Below are 18,046 nucleotides of genomic sequence, written 5' to 3' on the forward strand. Positions count from 1 at the left end.
TTATATTTCCGAAACTAGTAGGAGTAATTTGTCATTTGACAAATTAGAAATTACAGAACTAAAAGACGAAGCTTGAAAACGAGTCTTTAATAATCACCCATGAAATAAATACGTAGGAATCTTTTACTAAAAAAAAAAAACTATTATCCATAGCTTGCATTTTTATAGACGATCGGTAAACTTAAATAGAAACGTATTCCGGAAGGAAACCATCTACGAATTACACGAAAATCGTTCCCAGGTTATCGGCCGAGACGAAGGATGGCAACGATCGTCAGAGAAGATTTGGTTATCGCGAAAGAGAAAGAATATGAATAGACCGGAGCTGCTTGGAATGGTACAGCGGTTCCCTCTGTCTCTTTCGAGTCGAAAAGACTTTGATTCCCATAGAAAAATTCCAATGGTAACGAAATTAGGTCGAGTTCTTCCTACATTTGCAGCTTTATTTTTAAGCTGACCTTTATTCAACAAAGTCTTGACAGTGGTTTTTAATCCGTGGCTAACTACTATGCGATCTCCAGAGACCGCTTTATCTCTGGCTTCCTACGGCTGGAAGGTGCATCGGTTATTTAACTTCGATATCGTAAGTGGGATCCATCGATTACTATCTGTCCGACTATCCTCTTCCGCGGCATATAACAGCTACTCGAAATGTGCATCCTTTTCTACCGCCCTCGGTTAACTTACATATTTCACGCTACGTACCTTAAGAATTCACGAAAACTTTCTATTCACCGATTTCAATTTCTCCCTCTCTTCGAAATGTATTGTAGTTGCGTTTTTCGTATTTTAATTTGCACTAGTTATTATATTTACTAGAAATTATATCATGTGAAATATTATTTCAAACAACATGGTACTACCTGTCTCGATTACGCGTTACGTTCATTTCATAATTATTTCCAAGATCTGTGAATCATCGTTTCATCGATTTTCCTTTAGCGAACTACCTCGTCTCTTCCACGACAAAAATTTCATTGATATACTCTCGCACAGATTGAAACGGAGAACAGAAAGGATATGCCTTTCTACGCCGAAGCGTTCGAGAAATTTAAAAGGAAATTCGAGGCACAAAATCGACGTAATTCCGCGGAGTTATTCATGCTAAGATATAATTTAACGGTGAAAAAAAAACCATTCGAGCATTACACAACGTTATCGGATTTCTTCGACACAGTTTTAACCATTTAAGGACTATTGTCCGTTAACGTACCAAGCGCGGAATTTAGTTTAAAAAATCCTTTAGGGGATGTGCAGATGAAATCAAGCAACGACGAGTATATACACGTAGAATACAGGGCAAATGCTCGTATTATATAAGTTTTACGAAAAGAGTAAAGCAAAAAGAGGAAAAATTGCATTTTTATTCGATAAAAATTAACGATTCGTTGGAGAAGATTTTGTTATTAAAAAACTTAAAAATTGTCAAAAAATAATAAAACTCATAAACGAGAAAAATTAAAGAAAAAAGATGTAAGAAATTCGGTTGATTTCACCGTGATACTTCTGAAAGCAAGGCACCGCGCAGAGTGGCATTTCGCAGGTCGAGCACCAGTAACCCGACTCCTTACGGACTCGGTTTTTTGCTTCCGATGGTATAGCTGCTACAAAGTTATATAAGCCGGTATAAAACAGAAAACAATTCAGGGAATAGCCGGTATATACGAGCCAAAGAGAATAACCGAATAATCAAACATATTTCGATAAAAAACATAATAGATTTACCACGAGTATAAACGTCATTTATATTATTTTTTACTAAAAATTTTCGAGCTTTTATAGTAAATGGCAATTTTTTATTTCGCACAACGAGTACACGCGTCAATCGCAGCGAAATAAAGTTTCGGATTGACGTGTATACACGTCGAGCGCAGTTAACCGGTTAATCCGGAAAATTCCATTATCCGGAATTTTTTGTCTCCCTATTGCCTCCAATATGCAAAGCTCTGCCGTACCTACTTTTACTTGCGCTCGCTGTTGCTTTTAACCTTTTCTCTGGAATAAATCGAAGCACGTTTCTCGTTAACCGCCACGCCTGTGGCAAACGCGCTAATCGCCAACAGCGTTCAGGATTTAGCGATCCATCCGATTCTTAGAAAAATTTCATCCTCCGGTTTTAATTATCTCGGCGAACAATTAAGCCACGATAATAGGCAGCGGCTCTTATGCATACGTCGTTACAAGGTCGAGGCAGACTTATCCACGTTGCGTGACTCGTTTCAAGGTAACGAGCAGCGGTTGAAAAATTTTGGAAGCAATTTCTCCGCGATGCTCTTCTCCTTGAAAAATACGATTCGTTATCGCGTCGAACGCGAGATCCATCACGGACGAGCCAAGAAATTCTACGTCGTTCGCGAACACGGTGGTCGAACAAAGCTGCTCGTTCCATTCTCTCTAAAACAATCGTATCATCGATTTCTTCCTCCGCCAATGTTTCTCTTTCATTCTCGCGTCTTCCCTTCTTCTGCCCTCCACAATTTTTCTAACCGTTCGTTCGAGCAACGATATCCGAACGGCACGCGTCTTCCGAACGATCGTCGCTCTTCAGCGATCGTGTTTTTGTAATACGAACGATCGGGGCCATCTTGCGCGATTAGATTAGCATTATTGGCGAAATTCCACGAGTCGCGAAATCTTTTGCAAAACAAACGTCAAAAAAAAAAAAAAAAAAAAAGAAAAAGGAAAAAAGAAAGAAAAAATAACAAACACCAAGTTCAAACGAATTCTTATCATCGAGCAGGTAGGCTAAAAAAAACCGCCCATCCGCCAGTGAACTTTTAACGGGCTTGCACGAACAGGTGTTGGGATCCAACAACGCAGATTCGCGAACTGTTCTCGATATCTACAAAAATATTTAATTTAACCGTGTTCGCTAGAGCTTTGGTATAGACGTTTCAGGGAACTGTATTTGACGAACATGTTCGCGAACAGCACGCAAACAGATGACAAACACTTACTGTTCGTGAATAATTCGTAGTCTGTTTGACATCTGTTTGCATACTGTTCGTGAAACGTACCTAGTTCTCAAGAGCGTCTATACTAAAGCTTTTACGAACACGGTATATAAAGAGCCACATAGAATATTTATGTAGCTTTCAAGAACCGTTCACGAGTTCGTTACAGGTCGCGGGAAAATCATAGAATGGTCGTAAAATGTTTAGGAACGTCTCGCGAACACCGTTCATAAATACCGTTCGTGAACGTGTTTGCCAATGAGTACGCGTCTATAGCGTTGCAGACGCTCTAATTACATGGTTCGATCGACGAATCATCGATCCATAAAGCATCCCTTGGAAGCTTGAAACTCGATCGACCGATTGCCATTGCGAATTTTGTACATTTTGCCCCGAGAACCGCGATACATCGCCATATGCTACGCCGTAACGTTTAATTTCTTGCGAGATATTCTATCGCATTCGCGTACCCATCTCCTACTCGTTCGCTTAATCGAGTCTCCCGCATCGTTGACAATTTTCTAGTCCGTAACATTCGTCCTATCTTAATCGCTGTAAAAATCGTAGTAAAACACGCATCGCCGATAACCATCGTGGCAATCAACGCGCGAACAGTTGGCAAACTCGAGACGTCAAAGGATAGTTATTTAAAAGCAGACGCTAAGAGACTTTTATCGTTTGCCATTTACCGTTTCTTCGTCGAGTTCCAGCTATTTCGATCGTTACGATTATTACCCCGAATTAACTCTGTTTCGAACGCGAACCGAGGCAACCAAGTATCTCCATCAGCGTTGGTCGTTGAATCAAACTACCGTCGCTCTATTAATGCTTCGTACTCTCGCGTAATCCCATTTGTAACGAAAAGAGAAGCGCGTGAAATTCGCACGAAAGTGCTGTAACGAAAAGCGTCAAGCCGTCTTGGATGAGTTTCTTTTCATCGATACCTCGATTCTTGTTTCGTCTTTTTCCGTTCCATCGGTCTTTCCACTTTTGTTTTCCCCTTTTCCTCCCCCGTCGTTACAAGTTCCAATTGGCACGTATCCCAGTCCGATGCATACTTTCGAAGGAGAAGCGTGGAAAGAAACCGGCGATATCGAGAAAGGAGAAAGAAAAAAAAGAAAAACGCAAGTTACGACGTCGCTATCAGACGACGCGGAGTGCTCTGATCTCGTCGAGCGACGAAATCGCCATTACGACGTTTCCCCGATAAACGAGATCGCGGTTACGGTAGCTGGGAAAATCATCCGTACGCCTCCTTATTTTCCAATGCAGCGTCTTTCCCGAGGTTCTATATATTTCATTTCCGCTATCAAATTTTTGTAATCGTACGAGAGTATCCGCTAAACGATACGAAATTTGATATATTCGAACCTAATTAACGGTGCGTAGGCGCTGCAACGAGTACAACGACGCGGCGATATTTTTCATAGCCATGGGAACTGAGAAAAACCAAAGTTTTCATTTTCGTTTCGCTCGGTTCGATTTTAAATTCAACTACGTAGCGATCGTTTCGTAACAGCTTGTACAATACGTTTTTACTCGAAAGACAAAAAAAGAAGGAGAAAAGACGCGACTACTTGGAGTATTTTAACGTACCTTGAACAATGGAAAAGTATATTAGACAAGCTATTTTAACTACGGAGAATAAGGTGTACTTCGTGACATACGTATAACGCTAATCTGTTTTCGTAAATACCGTCTGACACTTGTGAAAAGAGTTTTACGAACAAAAGAAGAATAAATAACTGCGAGAAAGGGAGGAATAAATAATCGAGTTGGAGAACAACAGGAATTTCTTTGTATAATTCTCTAGGTAAAAAGTGGTTTTAAATACATAGCAGTTGGAAAGAACGCAGAACAAACATCGGGTCGGAGAGGAAGGAAGCGAAGGGAGGCGACCGGCGTCTAAGAGTTGCAGCCTCCCTAGAAAGCACGCTACTACGACGCGGCACAGCTCGGATGCGTCACGTGCAGTCTGCTTGGCGGTCGTGCGAACGACAGACGGGACGTATTTTCATTTCGCCTTTCGCGTAACCGTAGCGCGACGTATAGAGTCGGCGTCGTCGCCGTCGGTCTTACAGCCGACGCGTTTCCCCAACATCGGTAAACGTTCGTTCCGCTTTATCCAGATAATCTGAATCGAGCAAAGTAATCGAAATCGAAGGGAATTACATCGGGCAACTGGACTAATCTGATTTAAAGCCACTTACCGAAAGCTCGGATGCACGTTGATCTTACGCGAAACGAAAATCATGGAAATCGAACGAGAATATTTTCCCGTTCGCCTGCCCTCCTCGTTCCCGAGTTCGATAGCTTTGGCCTATTACGATATTATTTGTAGCGATTGCCTCGCGTTTTTACGCGCGATCCGGACTCGGCTCGAAAAAATCGTCTCCTCTATCGCGAGTTTATTTTTGTTCTAAGCCGAGATCGTCACGCAACTGTCCGAACATCGTTGTTGGAGAGAGCGCGTTTCAAAGTGAACAAAGTCTCCGGTTATACGGTAGATGCGCGCTATATTATATTTACGAGCCAATTCGCTAAAACGGCACATCGAGTTCCTTCTTCCCACGTATTTTTCTTAACTCTCGGAACCTATTACGACAGGAACTTTACTTGGTGCGAACTTCGTTTTAATATTATCGTGGCGTAGCAAATGCCATTGCGATATCTCTGTCTCGTAAAATAACGAGCGAGTAGAATTTCGAATCGCACGAAAGAAAACAAGGGTGGCGGAAAGAAAGCGATAAAATTTCACTTCTCTCGGATGTTTCGAGATGGCAGATAGAAGATTGTAACTATGGGCGGCAGTAAAATCGGCGAATACGAAAGACAGAGCGCGGCCGAGTAATAAACTCGCCGAGCGAGTCTCGTTATTTCGCGTAAAACTCGCAGAGTACAGCCCGGAAGCGAGGAACTGTGTCGCGTCACGCGAGTCTCTGCTCTTGCAGTCAGTACGTACGACTCTTACCGAAAAGCTGGCGATTCCACGGCGCTTTTAACGCAGGAAATTTGTCGCGGCGCCGAGATAAACGGATTCGCGATTCCACCGACGGGAACATCGTCGCTCGGACGAGATAACGGGCCTCTGCCTCTGTGCCATTAATTAATGCACCGACCCCGAACGATTCACCTACGTGTTCTCGAACGCGATCTAAACTCAGTTGTGTACTGGACGCGCGCATCACGCAACCGCTTCGCTGATACCTTACTCCACGTACTTGGCAAAAGTCGGAAAAGCGCGGTGTTGCGTTAGCTCGATAGAATTTTCAACAACGTTGCAGGCTTTCGTTCGATTCGAGCGAATATCGATCCCTCGTGATCCGATATATCGGAATGTGCGCCAAGTGACCCGATCAAATTATTAAATTCGCGAGAAAAATGATTTACACCGTGGCTCCTAAGTATTCGGACATCTGACGCGATTCAATGAAAATGTTGGTATTTTCTATAAAGTCGCTAAAGGAAATAAAGAAATATTTGCGCACGAGGTAAATTTAGACGAAAACGAGGAATATATCTGCGTTCCTCGAGTTCCATATTTATCTTTAACAAACCGCTGACATTTCATAAAATTTATATATAGGCTTTTAGAACGTGGCTAGAGAAGCATATTTCAATTGCCGTGACATCATGTAAGAAATATACGCTTTAACGAGCACGGTATTTCGTTCGCTTCGTACGATCAGAACTACGCTTCCTCGGAATACTTCGAGACCCTCGGTCAATTTCTGCCCACAATACGATACGTACGATAGGATCCCTCGGCCGTTAGAAAAAGAACGGTCCTGCCATGAAAATGCAATGACCTCGTTGCCCTTTGTCCGTTATTCTACGATATAACGTACTTTGGCGCGGCTTACTCTTTCCAGAAGCGTTGCAGAACGTATAAACAGGAAAATATTTTATCCTTGCGCATCTTACTTAACTCCGAAGAAACACAAACGCGCCAGCTCTACCGAAACGAATACAAACGCGGACCAAGGTCGTTTTTGTTATGAATCTTCTCTAATTTACCGAGCACCGATCGACGAAAGAGAATCGAACTATTTTCGACACCTGGGTACCGAGCTACGGAAAACGCGAGAGAGTTCCGTCGTCCTTGATACGTTTCGAGTGTAAGTGCAAGCGCTTGTAAGACGAATCTTACGTAGTTCGTATTGTTGCGAAGCTACGCCTGAGAACTCTCTAAGGGGGACTTCACCCACGGAAAGTGGCGAGGAGAACGCGAGACGTTGTCGTTCTTTCGCGCGGAGAAGAAAAACAAGCTATGCACCGAATAAATTCTACCTAGTCCACCATTTTTTCTCCCCTCCTTCTCTATTTTTTCTTTTTTCCTTCTATCTACCTGGAGCGGCTAATTAGCGACTGCTACGTTCGAACGATTACATCGAACTAGCCCCTTTAATAACTTTATGCTTACGACCTTGCAACTTTACACTCGTGCAAACAGCTTCAATTTGCGTGGAACGAATCCTAAACGATTCGCTGTAACGTTTCGCTCCGGCACGATCAAACTCTGCCCTCCTTAGTTAAAGCGTCCCATCTAACATTTTCTCCTTCTTCGAGATATTCATAATGCGCGTGTATCTCGTAAGCGTAACGTAGTCGATGCAATTTCGAAAGTGTTTCTCGGCAAAAGAAAAACTGTTTGGAAGCTCCGAAAAATGATTTTAAAAAACAGCGTAAAAAGAGTGCGTTCTTACAAGCGCGGTTTCATCGCCAACTAACCGAAACACGAAAAACTTGAAACTGTTTGTCTTGCGATTAGTACACGATCAAAAATCCACCTTGCTTTTCTACTAACCCGACGAACGAACACAAAATCGGCAGAAGAAAATAACGAAACTTCGATTTTCTCTAGTTGCGCGATGGTAGACAGTTCCATCTATCGTTATTGACTTTTAACTAAAAAGAAAGGGATAGTATTATGGAGAGTAGATTTTGACTGAAAATCTACTCTTGAATTAATATACGATAACGCGTTAATCATAAACTATTCTCGCTAATCGACGTGAAACAAAAGCAATGTTCAACGAGCACTCGTGCTTTATCGCGTGGTAAAAATCAAAACACGAAGATAAGATAAAAATTGAAAACGATCGAGTTCTTAACCTATAATGTTCGACCGGTTCGCTCGATATCGTACAACTGTCATAGTTCAACTACTGTTCAACGTGAAAAGAGAACGAGGCTAATTACGAATTCACCTGTAGCTATTTGCCGGTAACTATGTACGCGTTTATGTTGCCGACCGATATCTAGTTTGAATTCCGACGAAATTTCAAAGATCAAACGATATACACTCGTTGAAAGAAAAGTAAATTATGTGCTTTCGTTATAGGAACTGTAAACTACGTCCAGAGTGTAATAGACCAGCGAAACGAGAAATGAAAATAAATATCGGTACAAGTGAATCGATGTTGCTCTAAAACAATGAACAGCAGGCCGATAAATAAAAAGCAAATAAATTACAGCGAGCACGAGCTGTTACTTCCAACTGCTAGAGATCCAGCAATAGCTCTCTTCGAAACGTTAATCCGCTTTTTTTTTTTTTTTATAAGCAATTTACTCAGTCAAACTGAAAAAACCTGATTCTCGAAAAAAGCAAACTCTTCGAAAGAGAAAACATTCTTTGCGAAAGATAAAATCTTCCGTAATACGAACAAATTCTTCGCGAGTGACAGAATCTTCTAAAGCAGGAGAAATTGGTCGTAAAATACTAAAGTTTCTCAAATAGAAAAAATGTTTGGCGAAAAATCAAATCCACTGAAACACTTTTCTCAAGCTGGGAGAAACTTTTTACTTGTCAGTTACATTTATTCATTTATGCAAACTACAAGTTACAAGTTAGTAGTCCGAGCTTAAGCGCCTTAATAATGCTGTCTGTCGTACGCCGGTACGAGTATGTACTTCAAAAACCATCATCTATTTTCCTGCTACCTGACTGACTCGAATACTCAGACTTTTAGTCGACAGCAATTTTTAAGAGCGAGACCACGAACCACGCTAGGCCACGATGATGCTGAATGTGACAAAAACTTGCAATCGTGAATGGGAAACTGCGAAACGATATACATATATTCGTACGTGTTTTCAAGAAAACAGAAGAGAAAAAAGGAAAGAAAAAAGAAAGATACTGGCAAAAATCTCGCACGGTATCATCGTAACGACACATTGCTACGAAATACCAAGTACACTCGACCGCCTTTGAAACCGGTATAAAAAAGGCCGAGCGACAGGCCACTGGAACACGCTATTAAATAGGCCGAGCTGCTACGAGGGGAATGATTAATCACCACGAAACTGTCTTTTTACCTTAAAAATTACTTACACGACAAACGTGATCAATTGATTCTCCTATGCTATTATTTCTCTTTCGACCTAGCTCGTATTCGTCACAACGAGGAAGCGAAAGTAATTCGCCATTTTATCTTTTTATCTTTTTTTGAAAATATCGTCTTAAGCTTATTTTCATGTTTGTTATATACATACTTTTGTACATTCGTTTCTATGTTTTTGTATTTACCATTTCATTCTAATAATATTTAATGAAATGTACAAAACTATTTGTATTTGTATATAAACATACATTCTAGAAAAACTAAAGTTAATAATAATAACAGGTATTGATAACTTCGTGAATGATAATTAAGATTACTATTGTTCTTAAATTAAATGTTTATAACATTATTACATCTGCTTAAGTCAGACACCTTGTTTTCCTGTCACTTCAAGATGAGGTTATGTTGTCTGTTGCTTCCTCCCATTGTTTTATCATCTTGAATAACGACGCTCGTTGGACATATTACCAAGTAATATAAAACATCTGATAAAGTAATTTATTATGTACCATTGTAAAGTTAATAAAGTAGTTAAGACGTTACACTGTCTTTGAAGCAGAACGGTATCTTTGATTATTGTGACAAGACTTAATTTCTCTGACAACTTGTCTACAATTTTGAAAGAGAATCTAAACGTCGCTTTAACTTATTTAATCCAATAACTCATTCTTTATAACATAGCACGCGTAGCTTGAATCTGTATCCGACAGAACCGTAACATATATAAACTAGCAAAACAGCGTTCAAAAAGTACTCAAGATCTAAACACTTTATTAAAGATTCGCATTGGTTTAAGGAAAAACTTATCGTCTGATCATGGTCAAACGCATGTATTACTAAAAGGTATCTTCTGTGCGTAAACTTTGAAACAGGCTGTTTTATAAAATACTGGCTTGAAATACATATAATGATCCTACATACGTTAACCACGATGAGTGCTACGAGTCAAAATGATTACAGCTATCTTTGTCCGACTTGTATAATCTTGGCTTATACAAGGTATACCCTTCCTCCCTCCCTCCCATTGTATGTTATTCAAAGTAAATAAAGAAATAAAAACATAAAGATACATAGAAAAATGTATTTGATTTACTTACTCTGCGGATAGTAGAGAATTTAGGAAGGGTGGTACTGCTGGTAAACTGGATAGACACAGTGGTGGAGAACCGGTGAGTTGTTTCGGAACGATACATGAACATCGGGTGGCATAGAACTCACGTAGTGGCGGTCGTTTATATTCCTCGTACGCACTAGTACCACCGTCCATGCACTAGGTGCACGCACTGTCATCCGGCGAAAATCTGGACATTATCTTACGCGTATATCCAAGTAGTCGAGGAATCACGACACGATACGTACGGTACGGTACGGTGCTACAAGGCAAGGCACGACACGATACGACACGATACAACACGACACGGTAGGACACTACACGGAACAGCACAGCACGATACGACACGACACGGTTAAGAGAGGATTGGTCGCAACATAGGATACGCACTAAAAATGTAGCGAATATCGTAAAACTAGAGGCACCACCTCGAGGAGTTAAGATTGTTGGAATATGTGTGTGACGGCGGGGGCTACGGATTAATATGGCCGTCCCTCGTTGACACAATGTTTCGAGTCACACGTAAAAGGCAGCCCAAAGGAAATGCGAAAAACAGGTTGACCGGGATATCGTTGGCAAGAGAGAGGCTTGTTCGCGTAAGACGAGCACGCATTTGTTTCACTCGCGACACCATAAACCACCCGCGATTCTCTAGCTATCACTAACTTCCGTGTATCACCCTGTTGTATTCTCCACGCGCTTTCCTACTTTTCTTCTTTCCTTTCTTCTTACCTCCGCTCTTCGACAAGCTATTCGTCCACTCCTCTCTCTGTCACATACGATTCCTTTCAACCCCTTACAGGGCACGTTCCTCGCTCGTCCTCCCTCTCTTCTTTCTTCTCTCTTCTGTTCGTCGTTTTCGTCGAACACTGCGAGAGGGATCCTACGAACACCGCACTCGCGTTTCCAATTATCAACTACTTTCTCGCTATACCGCGTTCTCGTTAGAGAGCACCATGAGAGTCGTGGAAGCATTCGAATAATCACCTTCTTTTCACGCTTTTCGAGGACGTGACGCGGCCTTGCTGTGAACGACGTCAACATCACAACCGTACGCTTTCATGGCGGCCATCTTTTCGGGATACGCGAATCGCGGAACGGGAAACGCACACGCGTGTATACCTCCAACACATGCATACACGTGCCACCGTTCACCTATATACACGCAATACTCTACCACGTATAACCCAACAACGAGAATCAAGAGCGAGGGAGACACCTGCGCGCACATACACATACGCAACTTGACCGTACTAGCCTGGATATTTGGATAGCGAACGGCAATCCAGACACCGATCCGAAGAGCAGGGAATGGTTGACGTTTCTTGTTTAACAGGGAATTGTGGCGCTGCTGTCTCTTCTCGTTTGTTATCTTTCTCTTTATTCGTCTCTCACCATAACCTTCATACAATTTCTCGACCAATCACAATCTCATTCTTACTGAACTGATTTCATCGTCTAGGGATTTTCCTACCTCCGAATCTTTTCTCTTCCAATTTCTTGGAGCTGAAACTTCCTTCTATCGTAATTTGCGCGCAATTTTTTAAACTGTCTTCTTTGTTCGCGCAATGATGTATCTATTCTTTGTTAGTAGTCTATGCATATAGGTATATATTACTGTATTCAATAACAGGAATAAGATATTTACGTCCTCATAAAACTTTTATTTGTATTTAATATAACATTTAACATCAAAAAATTGTGCGTCTGAGGTAGTAGGTATCGATAAAGTTAATAAAAAATTCATATTGCAGATATATCTATTTACTTATGTGTAGAATGGTAATTCCAAAATAGTGTTAATCTATAAACAGTATACGTATCAAACTTTCATATAAAATTATATTTCTTCGGTATCAAAATTTGATACAACTTTCAAGTCTAATATTTTTCTTTTGAAACGTATATGTACAAAGAAGAACAATCTTTTTCTACCATCTTCTCTAATATAATAACAAGAACAAAATTTTCGACGTTTTAAACGTACGGTAAATGCTTACAAACGGAATGCACTGTTTTTCTCATATATGTGTTTTTCGAAATATTATGTAGCTTTGCGTACATTTCGATATGGCAGTTGATTTTGTGTAATTTTTTTAACATCAAAACGATACCAGTACCTTTATATAATCGCTATGATTACAATTTCAATATTTCTTGAACCGCAGCAACAATTTTGTTTGCATTAATTCCATATTTATCCAACAATACATTTGGAGGGCCAGAACGTGGTACTTCAGTAACAGCTAGCTTCTTAACTACAATATTTCTTTCCAGAGCAACCGCCGAAAGAACTGCTTCTCCTAGGCCACCTTCCGCATAATGATCTTCAACAGTAACGATTCTACCTCCAACTTCTTTGGCGTTCTTTACAATCAATTGAGCATCAAGTGGTTTAATTGTAAATGGATCGATCACTCGAACATTTACTCCTACTTTAGATAATTCATCAGCAGCTTTAAGTGCTTCGTACAAGGTTACACCAGCTCCAACCACGAGAACTTGATCTTTCGGAGAAGATTTAACCACTTTGCCCTTGCCAACGACAAAAGGTTCTTCGTTTTCATATATAACTGCCGTAGCAGGACGAGATGTGCGTACGAAACAAATACCCTTTGTATTAGCTGCTAATTCAATGGCACGCTCTGCAGAAACAGCATCGGCTGGGTAAAAAACGGTAGAACCAGGAATCGTACGGAACATAGCTATATCTTCCAGACCCATCTGCGAAGGGCCATCCTCTCCGATCGAAACACCACAATGAGAACCAACGAAATTGACATTCGTTTGTGAAATAGCACCCATTCGAATCTGCAAAATCAAAAGTATGAAATACCATATTCGTTTTTTCTATTCATATTTTCATACTTTACCTGATCAAAGGCACGAGTGAAGAAAGTAGCAAACGCAGATACAAATGCGACTGTTCTGTCTCTGCATGCTGCACCGATTGCTACTCCTACAACATTCTGCTCGGCAATAAATCCTTCGATAAATCTAGTTGGGTCAACCGTCTTGATTTTCTCTGCGTACGTAGAGTTCTTTGTGTCTCCATCCAGAGCAACGACGCGAGGATTGTTCTTTGCCAGCTAAATCAAAAAATATAACAATAACACACAGGTAACAACAAAATGCATTATACTCGCTTAACTGAAAGAAAAGGATACAAACCTTAGCTAAAGCAGTACCATAAGCCAATCTGGTAGCAACCTGTTCTCCTAATTTGTAATTCGGAGGCGATGCTAATTTAATATTACTAAGATCTACGGCTGGAACATCGTTGACTAATGGTTTCTGAGGATGCAATCCTAAAGGACCAGGATTTTTCAACATTCCAGTCAAATGCTACAATTGAACATTTTATTAATCTTAAATAAGAGAAATGTAAAATTATTTTTATTATGTAGGAAATGCAATCCTTACTTGAATGACTTCGTTTGCTTTGTTGCCAAGTGGCTTTCCGTGCCAATTTTCTTGATCTTCGATATTAGGGAAATATTTGCCCTTAAACGTCTTTGCTAGAATAGCAGTAGGTCGCCCTTTTGTATTTTGTGCTTCATGGAAGGCCTGATAAATAAAATGTTATTTTAAATTTCTTATATTCATAAATAATATTTATTTATACGTGAACATGTATTTTTCCTAACAAACCTTGGCCAACTCTTCTACGTCATGACCATCAACCACCAATGCATTGAAACCAAAAGCTTCAAGTCTTTTGCGATAGACTTCCATATTATGTTGAAGAGATGTTGGTTCGCTTTGACCCAGACGGTTAATATCAAAGATAGCACAAAGATTATCCAACTTATAGTAAGAAGCAAAGTGAAGTGCTTCCCATATTGATCCTTCAGCTGCTTCTCCATCACCAATCAAACAGTATACGCTACATAAACATTAATAAATAATTCATATGATTATTATCATACTTTGAAGACATAAGTACTACGCTGCTTTATGTAAAACAATTTAAAACAAACAATAAAAGGTAATTATTTCAATATCAACATACCGATAATTTGCTTTGTCAAAATTTTTTCCTACGTAGGCCATTCCAGCAGAAACTGAAAGACCCTGTCCCAAAGAACCAGTTCCCACATCGACAAAGTTTAGTCTTGGAGTGGGATGTCCTTCCAAGTCACTATCAATTTTTCTTAAATTTAATAATTCACTTGCTGGGAAAAGTCCTGCTTCGGCCCATGCTGTAACCATATAAATATTATTAGTTACCTCGGAATTTCACGTAACTTCGTAAGAATTAATTAATGCGCATGAATTTCAGATATTTACCTGCATAAAGAATAGGTGCTGCATGACCTTTGCTCAGTACAAATCTGTCACTGTTTGGATCACGCGGTGCCGACACTTTGTAACGCATTGTGTGAAAGAATAAAACGGACATAATCTCTGCCATAGAAGAACATGATGTTGGATGTCTATGTAAAGTAAAAAAAATATACAAGATTAGAAAATTTTCATAATGGTTCAGTGAAGAATAATTTGAATACACCGAGTTTACAAAGATTATCAGAACGTGTAATTATAAGTTTCGTAATCGTAAACTGTTATCTTCAAAGGTCATACAGGATATCAATCTTGATCATACGATCGTTGAATATCGGAATGATCATTAAAAATCGTAGTTATGTAATACGATCTATATGCAAAAAAGGCACTAATCATTAACTGCATTGCAAAGAATAAATTTCTCTTTCTTCTGCTATTATATTTTTTTATACTAAAATTAATTTATCAGCGAAATTTACTTCTTTAAATTACTTTGATTAAATAACGTGAACTACAAAGTAGGAATAATATAAAAATCTTATTAAATAGATTATTAATTAAATGTATTTTTTTTTATATATTATGTGTTCTTGTGTTCTCCATATTTTAATTTATTTACCTACAATTATGTTATAAATATTAAAGCACTATCAATCGCTAATTTCGAGTTGATAGCGAACATGTTTTAATCCAATAAAACGTTAAGATATACCTACAAGGATGCTTTAATTTCTAATTATTTAATTTTAATGTAATAAGTTATTAATTATTGCAAAATTTTGATTTCCTGCAGTATAATCATTTTTTTTTTTTTAACTAAATTTATTCACATGTAATTATATTAGGAAAAATTACAAAGAAAATTTTTGAACATGCTAGGAATAAAGATCAGCGTGTTGATAGTACAAATCTATCGACGACAACGAGGTTTTAAAATAAATAAGATACGAGGAAGATATGGTACGTATTTCGATTTCGCCAAAGCGATTACAAAAACTTAGGAGTAACATTTCACTCGTATCATACCCGCTTTTTGATGCCTCAGTTGCTTGAATACATTGAATACGAAGCCTGGTCGCAAGGTCTTGGAGTTTTTCCATGTTTGTATCACGCACCATTTTAAACTATAGAAAATTTCGGAAGTCGTTTTCCACCGAACGTTCAATAGCAACTGAGGGACTGACTAAGGGACATGGAACACAATAATTCGCAACTCGCGAGTAACTGCGCGCTCCCTACTTTCTTCCACACCGGCTATCGTAGATTTCAAAATCGACACGTTCACTTTTCATGGATACGAACTCTTTTGGAACTCGTACTATCGCTACAACTACCATACCGATAGCAAGAATATCTGGTTTATAATAACCATGTTTTATCAACACCGTTTCTTTAGAAAATTTCAAAAGTACTAATTAATAACGTTTTTCTGGACACCAATGGAGAAAAATTTAATCGCGATTGATTGATAATTGTTAATTAAAATAATAATATAGCGAAGAAAATTTTTGATAATTCCATGAACTTTGTTATAAAAGTTACGGATATCGTGAAAAGACGAATAATAGACAAATTAAATTTTTAGACTATGTAGCAATCGTTTTTATCATATTTGGGGGTAAACAATTTTATATGGTATGTCCAGCTCTTTCAACATTCTATGTACTCTTGATTCTTCAACACTATCGTATGTTTATTACGTAACTACTTCATAGCGTGCATTTTGGTATTGTGCACGTGTTGACTATGCGACTGCTCTGCATAAGTCATAAGAAAACATGGTATGATTTCCTGTCTATTTTTATAACTGTCCTTCTAAAAAGTTTGAACATTTTTTATACAAGACACAAAGCGCAATGATGCGACAATTCCCGACCATTCTTCAAAGTATTGTTATTGTTAATTATATAAAGGTATAATTTATGATTAACACGAAACTTCGATAATTCTAATATGATAGGTTTTAGTTATCTATAGATCCTTTTTTCTTTTTCAAGAAAAAATATACTGAAAAATTTATTTATCCAAAATTAGATTTTTCTGGAAAATTTTTCCAATATTTTATCCCACTTTGATCAATAATCATTAAAAGTGAAAGTTCATAACAATTTTAAAATATAGTCTTTTATTATCGTATAGATATAAACTCCATGCATAAACATGAAGTGCAATAATAAAACTACCTTGATCCATGAAACATAATGTAAGAAGATGTAAAAAGGTGATATAACGTTAAATACGATAACTCGGAAGAACGAGACATGTAAAAAAAAAAAAAAGAAAAAAGAATTAAGACCATATCACGTAAAAATAATAGGAACTATCGAATAGTAATTAAGTATCGAATATCAAATAGAAAAAAATCATGCATGTATTGTATAACATAATTGATTCTGAAGCAAACATTCTCCTTTCATGCCGTTTTCATTCAGATAATCTTCGCGCGTGATTTTACAAGTGTTCAAACTTTATTAGAACTTAAATATAAAGATGGTCGAAAATTAGTAAGGGTGCATCGATCTACGTTGATTTATAAGAAATTTATAGAATGAACAATTAATTAATGGTATTGCTATTATAACATAGGATATCACACATACCCGGATTTACTGGCTTGTGTGGCATTGATCGAATGAATTCTCAACTTTGTCGCAATATCTTTCAATTCTAGAATGGTTTTCGATTCTGGTTTGTGATAGTTTGCCATTTTCTTCGTGTACGATGTAACGGCTTTTTAAAACTGTAATAATCTTTTAAGAAAACTTCGGATAAATGCTGACCACGAAACGTGTTTCCGAGCAACAAGTAGAATTCGCGCAAGCACGATCTAACTTCAATATAGAGAAGAATTCAAACCCTGGATTCGAGCGCGATTTATTCCAAGCATATTCTCGTATTGTTCCTAGATGGCACTGTATTGATTTTGATAGTACGTATAATAATCCTAATTTTTTTTTATTATAAAAACGATTAGAATGCGTGTATTGTTAATAATTTTTTGTGTTACTTAAAAATCTAAAAGAGCATTTTAACGTAATTATTTTGAGGTCTTGTTTTCTCAAATAGTTTAACGTATACGCGGTAAATTGCGTAACTTATATACAATACAAATATGGAAGAGGTACTTTGACAAACTTTCACATACAATATTAATGTAATAACAAATTTATTCGAAGTTTAGGAACAGGATCTGTAGTATTATATTTAATCATATTTAATACTACCAATATCGAAGTATTCATTTATAATCTTATACGTAGCTGAGAATAAATTATCCAATTAAAATTAGGGGAATATATAGAAATTTTATCGTTATATTATAAAAAAATCGTCGTCCATAAAAGTTTATG

General features: G+C 38.3%; 2 protein-coding genes across 7 annotated transcripts in view; both read right to left on the minus strand.

Moving 5' to 3' along the window:
• The window catches only part of LOC132908259 (uncharacterized), a 60,267-nt gene extending 48,547 nt beyond the window's left edge, over window positions 1-11,720 (minus strand). For all 5 annotated transcript variants that reach the window (XM_060962097.1, XM_060962094.1, XM_060962098.1 and 2 more), the window contains exon 1: window positions 10,396-11,720. In XM_060962097.1, coding sequence (XP_060818080.1) covers window positions 10,396-10,497 — 102 coding nt within the window. In that variant the 5' untranslated portion in view covers window positions 10,498-11,720. The remainder of the gene's footprint in view (window positions 1-10,395) is intronic.
• Window positions 11,721-12,052: 332 nt separating this feature from the next.
• LOC132908273 (transketolase-like protein 2) lies at window positions 12,053-17,536 on the minus strand. Of its 2 annotated transcripts, none has more exons than XM_060962148.1 (8): window positions 17,297-17,536; window positions 14,700-14,845; window positions 14,422-14,611; window positions 14,061-14,295; window positions 13,833-13,976; window positions 13,581-13,754; window positions 13,283-13,498; window positions 12,053-13,220 (listed from the first exon to the last, which is right to left on the minus strand). In XM_060962148.1, exons 1-8 carry the CDS (start codon window positions 17,401-17,403, stop codon window positions 12,549-12,551), a joined length of 1,884 nt encoding a protein of 627 aa, XP_060818131.1. In that variant the 5' UTR covers window positions 17,404-17,536; the 3' UTR covers window positions 12,053-12,548. The 2 variants fall into 2 exon arrangements, with proteins under 2 accessions (XP_060818131.1, XP_060818132.1); XM_060962149.1 differs by lacking the exon at window positions 17,297-17,536 and adding an exon at window positions 15,723-15,897.
• Between the last annotated feature and the right edge of the window lie 510 nt (window positions 17,537-18,046).

The sequence above is a fragment of the Bombus pascuorum genome, chromosome 6 (assembly GCF_905332965.1).
Source record: "Bombus pascuorum chromosome 6, iyBomPasc1.1, whole genome shotgun sequence".
In the NCBI taxonomy this organism is placed as follows: Eukaryota; Metazoa; Arthropoda; class Insecta; order Hymenoptera; family Apidae; genus Bombus; species Bombus pascuorum.

What these genes read in the sequence shown, in the direction of transcription:
- LOC132908273 (XM_060962148.1), bottom strand. Translation starts at nt 17,403, where the DNA reads ATGGCAAACTATCACAAACCAGAATCGAAAACCATTCTAGAATTGAAA. An exon ending in TTTGACAAAGCAAATTATCG is followed by an intron (nt 14,296 to 14,421) that starts GTATGTTGATAT and finishes ATGTTTATGTAG; the next exon opens with CGTATACTGTTTGATTGGTG. An exon ending in AAGCAAACGAAGTCATTCAA is followed by an intron (nt 13,755 to 13,832) that starts GTAAGGATTGCA and finishes GTTCAATTGTAG; the next exon opens with CATTTGACTGGAATGTTGAA.